We start from the raw sequence: 6,056 nt of genomic DNA on the forward strand, positions 1-6,056 counted from the left end.
TACGAAAACACGAAGACACATTGGTTTACGGACAATAACTTTAGTTTACGTGAAGGGATCTCTTTGAAATTTAATAAGAAGGTTCAATACCACAAAAGGAAGGTTGGGATTTATTTTGGGGATGATTGTCCCAATTGTTTAGGAATTAGGGGCCCAAAAGGGACCCAAAACAAGCATTTTTCTACTTTCAGGATAATAACTTTTGTATAAGTATTTCAATTGCTCTGAAATTGTTCCATAATGTTTAATACCATAAGTAGAAGATTTGGATTAATTTTGGGGGTTATGGTGCCAACATTTTAGGAATTAATGGCCAAAAAGGGGCCAAAAACAAGCATTTTTGTAGTTTCTGGACAATAACTAGTATGTTAAAGTATGGATCTATCTGAAATTGTACCACAAGGTTCCATATCACAAAAGGAAGGCTGGGATTGAATTTGAGGGTAATTGCCATATTCATGCAGGAATTAGGGGCCACAGAAACCTATATTATGTCAAAATTTTGATAACAATCCAAATTCAGACAATATCAAGCTTGAATATTGTGTCCAAATTTGGCCCAACTGTTCAGGGTTCAACCTCTGCAGTCGTATCAGGCTGCGCTCAGCGAAGCATTTTATTTGTGTGTGTGTGTGATCAACATCTAGTAAAGTATTCAAACTTGGAAACAGCCCCAATTGTCTCATAATAGTTTGATTGCCTCACATGTGGGAGGTCACAGATAACTTCCCTGTCAAGGATTGCATTTTGTATACTGCAACATTGTTTATTTACAATGTAGTACGCATATCCCGGAGCCCTCTTTTCGGAAGCCCAAGCAAAAGCCCTTGTTCCGCGATAGAAAATTTAATTACGAACTCAAAAAAGACATATAAAATAGCTCGAATTTCAACTCGAAATCTTAATAATTTCTAAATGAGACTTAAATTCGAATCCAACTCAAACTCTACCTCAAGAAGTGACTCAAATTCAAAGTTTTAACTAGAACTCTGCCTTTAAATGTGACTCAAACTCGAAGTCCAATTCGAAAATCAATTCTAACTAGAACTTTAATTATAAGTATGACTTTCATTCGAAAACTCACTCAAAGTTTAACTTAAACAGTAAACCGAACTTTAGTTTGAATGTATGGCCTAATGCATAAAAGCACAGTCATACAACATAGAAATTTATCTAAAAATAAAACAGGTTTTTCCGAATTGGTCACGTGGCTTTACCTCATCAAGTAATGGGATAACCACATCAAAGAATGACAGGACCACATCAAAGAATGACAATACCACATCAAATAATGAAACAAGCACATCAAGTAGTGTAAAATGGTCAAATTTTGAAACATCATTACGTAATGTTAAAACCATATAAAGAATAGACAAATCATCATTACGAAATAACAAAATCACATCATGTAATGAAACAATTACATTACGTCAAGTCAAATACACATCAAGTAATGTTAAAACCACATTGACTAATGACACAACTATATTAAACAATGGTGAAACCACATCGAGTAATGACAAAACTATATTGAGTAATGACAAAACTATATCAAGTCAATACGAAACCATATCGTGTAATATCGAAATATCTATTCCATATTGAGTTATATTAAAACATCATTACGTAATGTCAAAACCATATCAAATAAAGACAAACTATTATTAAGTAATGATAAAACAACATAAAGTAATATCAGAGAACCACATAAGACAGCTGTGGCGTTCCATAGTAAGTCATTTAATTAAGTTTGGGATTATATCATTAGTCCAGTCAATCTAGCATAAATTTGACCCTAACCTGAAAGTAATTGCAACAGAAGATTTTTTAGTTTTAATCTTTAGCATTATACCCCTAATATACACAGAAAAAAGTTCCATAAAATCTAACTTGAGGAAGACTAAAAAAATCACAATTTAAAATTCCTATGAAACTTTGCATTGAAAAGGGAGATAACTCTTGCAAAAAAGGCAGAAATAGCCATTAAAATTTATACAAAATTATAACTTTACCGCTTCTATTCATCAGAATGTATTGGTTTTTGAGTTTATAGCGGGCTTTAGAGTATAACAAACAACTCTAAAGGTGTTTTCATATATTCTATCAAGCTATAATCCAGATTTCGTAATTCATTAGTTGACCATTTATTAAATTTTTCAACATGTCAAGGTAAAGAATCTCAAATTTAATAAAAATAATTAAGCATGTATTCTTTTTTTTTTTGTGGTTTAAAGTTTCTTTAGATAAGTAAGTTGCTAAAAAAATATAATATACAGACATAAAAATTACTAAACTTTCACATTATTTTTTCATAATGATTACAAAACTATAAATTTGCAATTTCTTTAATGAAAAATGCACGAAAAAAATAAAACTACCAGTAACAAATTTAATGAATTGAATTTGTACAAGTGGCTGACGGAAGAGGTCTATAATGATAAATGAAAAATAACATGACTTGGATGGAGAGTTCTCTCATTGGCACTCATACCACATCTTCTTATATCTATTCACCTGTAATTTACCTGTAAAAAAAATCGGCGCAAATGAAGAAAAAAAATCGGCGCAAATGAAAGAAAAAATCGGCGCAAATGAAATGCAGATCGGCGCAAATGCAAAAATATTGAAAAGGAAAATATCAATGTAAAAAATCAAAATGTTCAGAAACGTGTTATATATGATGTAAAAAATATTCCGAATAGTTGGTTTGAAGATGAAAATGTGATTAATAGTATAAATTCATGTATCAGAGATATAGAAAAAAGTAATGGTGATCAAGATGATGTAGATAATATATATTGTGAATTTGTTAATATAATGCATAATGAGATGAATTCGAAACTAAATACAAAAACAAAACTTTTGAATAGTTGTACCAATAAAGAAGACGTTTCAAGAAACCGTGGTGGTCCAATGACTTGACTTCAAAGTGGAATGAAACATGTTCCGCCGAGAACCAGTATCTGCGTTGTACGAACAATAGCAATAAATCTGCATTAAGAACACTGTATTTGAACAAGAGAAAGGACTTTGATAAACTTGTTCAGCAATCTAAACGCTGTTATTGGCACCAATGTCAAGAAGACTTGTTATATATGAACAATAATGACTCCAAACAATTTTGGCGGAAAATTGGTAACATTGGTATAGGAAATGAAAGGCAATCGGCTATTACGAATGAAGTTGTGCTGTCAGACGGCTCTGTTACAAACAATTTGGACTCAGTATTGCATAAATGGAAGGATTGTTTTTATAATTTGTTAAATCAGAGTAACAACTCAGATCCTAAAATTGTAAAAGATGATTTAAATTAAGAAAATATTATTGTTTCTGATTTATTAGATAATGAAATAACTTTTGATGAAGTTCATAATATTGTCATGAATTCAAAGAATAATAAAAGTCCAGGTGTAGATTTAATTCAATCTGAATTGTGTAAAAATTTCTTAGTTATTTGTACTTTAACAAAATTATTTAATTTATGTTTTAAATCTGGTAAAATTCCAAATACTTGGAATAAAGGTATAATTAATCCAATACCAAAATGTTCAACTTCTGATCCTAGAGATCCATTGTCATACAGAGGTATTACTTTAGCACCATGTGCATACAAACTTTATTGTAGGGTTTTAAATAATAGATTAACAGAAAGGTTACAGGTTAGATGAAAGGGAGGTAATAAATGATGAACAAAATGGTTTTATCAAAGGCAGGAGTACTATTGACCATGTCTCTACTTTAACATCAATAATTGAAACAAGGAAAAAATGCAAATTGTCAACTTTTGTCTCTTTTGTAGATTTTAAGAAGGCATATGATACAATTGACAGGTCACTATTGTTTAATAAATTAACAGATTTAGGTATAAGTACAAAGTTTATGTGTGCTTTGCAAGCCATTTATTCAAATATAGAATGCTGTGTTCGTGTGAACGGAAATACTACTGATTGGTTCAGTGTAAATACTGGTTTGAAACAAGGATGTGTTATATCCACAGTCATGTTTAATATTTTTATTAATAACTTAATTGATGATATAAAAGCATTAAATATTGGTATAGACATTGACGGCGAAAAGGTTGCTATTTTATTATATGCAGATGATCTTGTTTTATTGTCTGAAAATACAGAAGATATGCAGAAATTGATTAATGTATTAGGTGTATGGTGTAATGATAATTGTTTAAAAGTTAATTTAAATAAATCAAAAATCATGCATTTTAGAAATCCCTCTGTGTTAAGATCAGATTTTGTCTTTAATATAAATGATGAAGTCATTGATTATGTTTCTAGCTATCAATATTTAGGATTAGTATTAAATGAATTTTTAGATTATAAAGTTATGGCAAAGGCAGTTGCAAAGTCAGCAAGTCGGGCATTAGGCCTTCTTATAGTAAAATGTAAAGCACATGGTGGCTTCCAACACAATATTTTCACCAAATTGTTTGACACTTTAGTTTGGTCAGTCATCAATTACGGCTCAGCTATTTGGGGTACAAGTGAGTTCTCCTGCATCTCAGCAGTTCAGAACCGAGCCATGAGATTTTATATGGGAGTTGGAAAGTATACTCCCAATGATGCTGTTTCAGGTGACATGGGTTGGAAGCCTCCATATGTTAAACAGTGGTCAAACATTTTTAGACACTGGGCAAGATGTACAAAAATGGATAAAGACAGGATAAATTATAAAGTATTTATATGGTCAATTAGAAAAAGTAGTTATAAAATAAAAAAATGGAGTTATAAAGTGATAGAAATGTTGAAACTTTACAATATGGACAGATTTTGTAATGTAGATGATTATATACTGGATAAAAATATAATTCATCAGTTAGAAGTTAATATTTTTGATAATTATAAAACTGAATGGAGTACAAGGCTTGATTCTTATGGTCAAGGAAATAAGTTAAGAACTTATAAATTGTTTAAATTTTCATACTCTACTGAACAATATTTGTTGCAAAATATACCTATTCGTTATCGCAGTGCATTTGCGAAATTTAGATGTGGAGTAGCACCTTTAAAAATTGAAACTGGTCGTTACGAAAGATTAGATTTAGATAAAAGATTATGTTTCAATTGTGATAATATAGAAGATGAAAAACATGTATTGTTAACATGTCCATTATATGAAGATTTAAGGCAGTCTTTATTTATTGATATAATTCAACAAAATGATATGTTTTTAACTTTGTCAGATGATGAAAAATTTATATTTTTGTTCAAAAATGAAAATGTTTGTAGTTCTGTTGCCAAAACCTGCAATAATATTTTATTACGACGAAACAGTATCTTATACTGTTAAAAATCAAACTGTTTCAGTTATTTTTATTATGTACATGTACAAAATGTATCAGGTTTTATCCTTGGATGTGCATGGTGATATTGCACTTTTATGTTTTGTATAAATAAAAAAACTTATGTTTTAATTCTGTTGTTTTAAAATTGTATATAACAGTCTCTCATAGTTCTTTTAAGAATGGCACATGCATTCTAAATTTTATATTGTGTACTTGATATTATATTGTGTTTATACTTGTATGTAATCTGAATCTGCAAAACACCTGTCATTCAACCCAAACTCTAATTGAAAAACCCTTTGTTCTTGATTACCTTTGATCTCATCTATCCAACTTTTTTTACCTGTACTACCTATAATTTTTAAAAGTTGGATAAATGAGAATGAACCGTTTTTTTTTTGTGTTCTGGTTTATTTAGAATAAAACTCTATGGACCAATGAAACATCCGGTTGATATTTTTATATAAGTATAATGAACAGGTGCGGCCGTTCGACATTTGAAGAGAAATCTGATACCGTCATTTGGTCATGAAACAAACGTACACTTAATTTTAAGTTCATCTTCGTTGCTATAGTTTTTATCGAAATGTAACAGAAACAAATTATGATGAAATATGCATAAAGTACGTCGAGTTACGTAACAGTGTTATTTATTAAGGACATGATGATCAGAATATTTATTTTTAAAAGTATAAAAGTTTCAAAGCATGCCAAACCATGTCCACACATTCATCATTATTAAATAGTGGCAGAAGTA

General features: G+C 30.1%; 1 protein-coding gene across 1 annotated transcript; it reads left to right on the forward strand.

The window, feature by feature from the left end:
- Positions 1-3,879: 3,879 nt before the first annotated feature.
- On the forward strand, positions 3,880-5,304 carry LOC139521454 (uncharacterized). Its single transcript, XM_071314928.1, has one exon. The coding sequence runs from the start codon at positions 3,880-3,882 to the stop codon at positions 5,302-5,304; it is 1,425 nt and encodes a 474-aa protein (XP_071171029.1).
- The last annotated feature ends 752 nt before the right edge of the window (positions 5,305-6,056 follow it).

This window comes from Mytilus edulis, chromosome 4, assembly GCF_963676685.1.
Source record: "Mytilus edulis chromosome 4, xbMytEdul2.2, whole genome shotgun sequence".
NCBI lineage: Eukaryota > Metazoa > Mollusca > Bivalvia > Mytilida > Mytilidae > Mytilus > Mytilus edulis.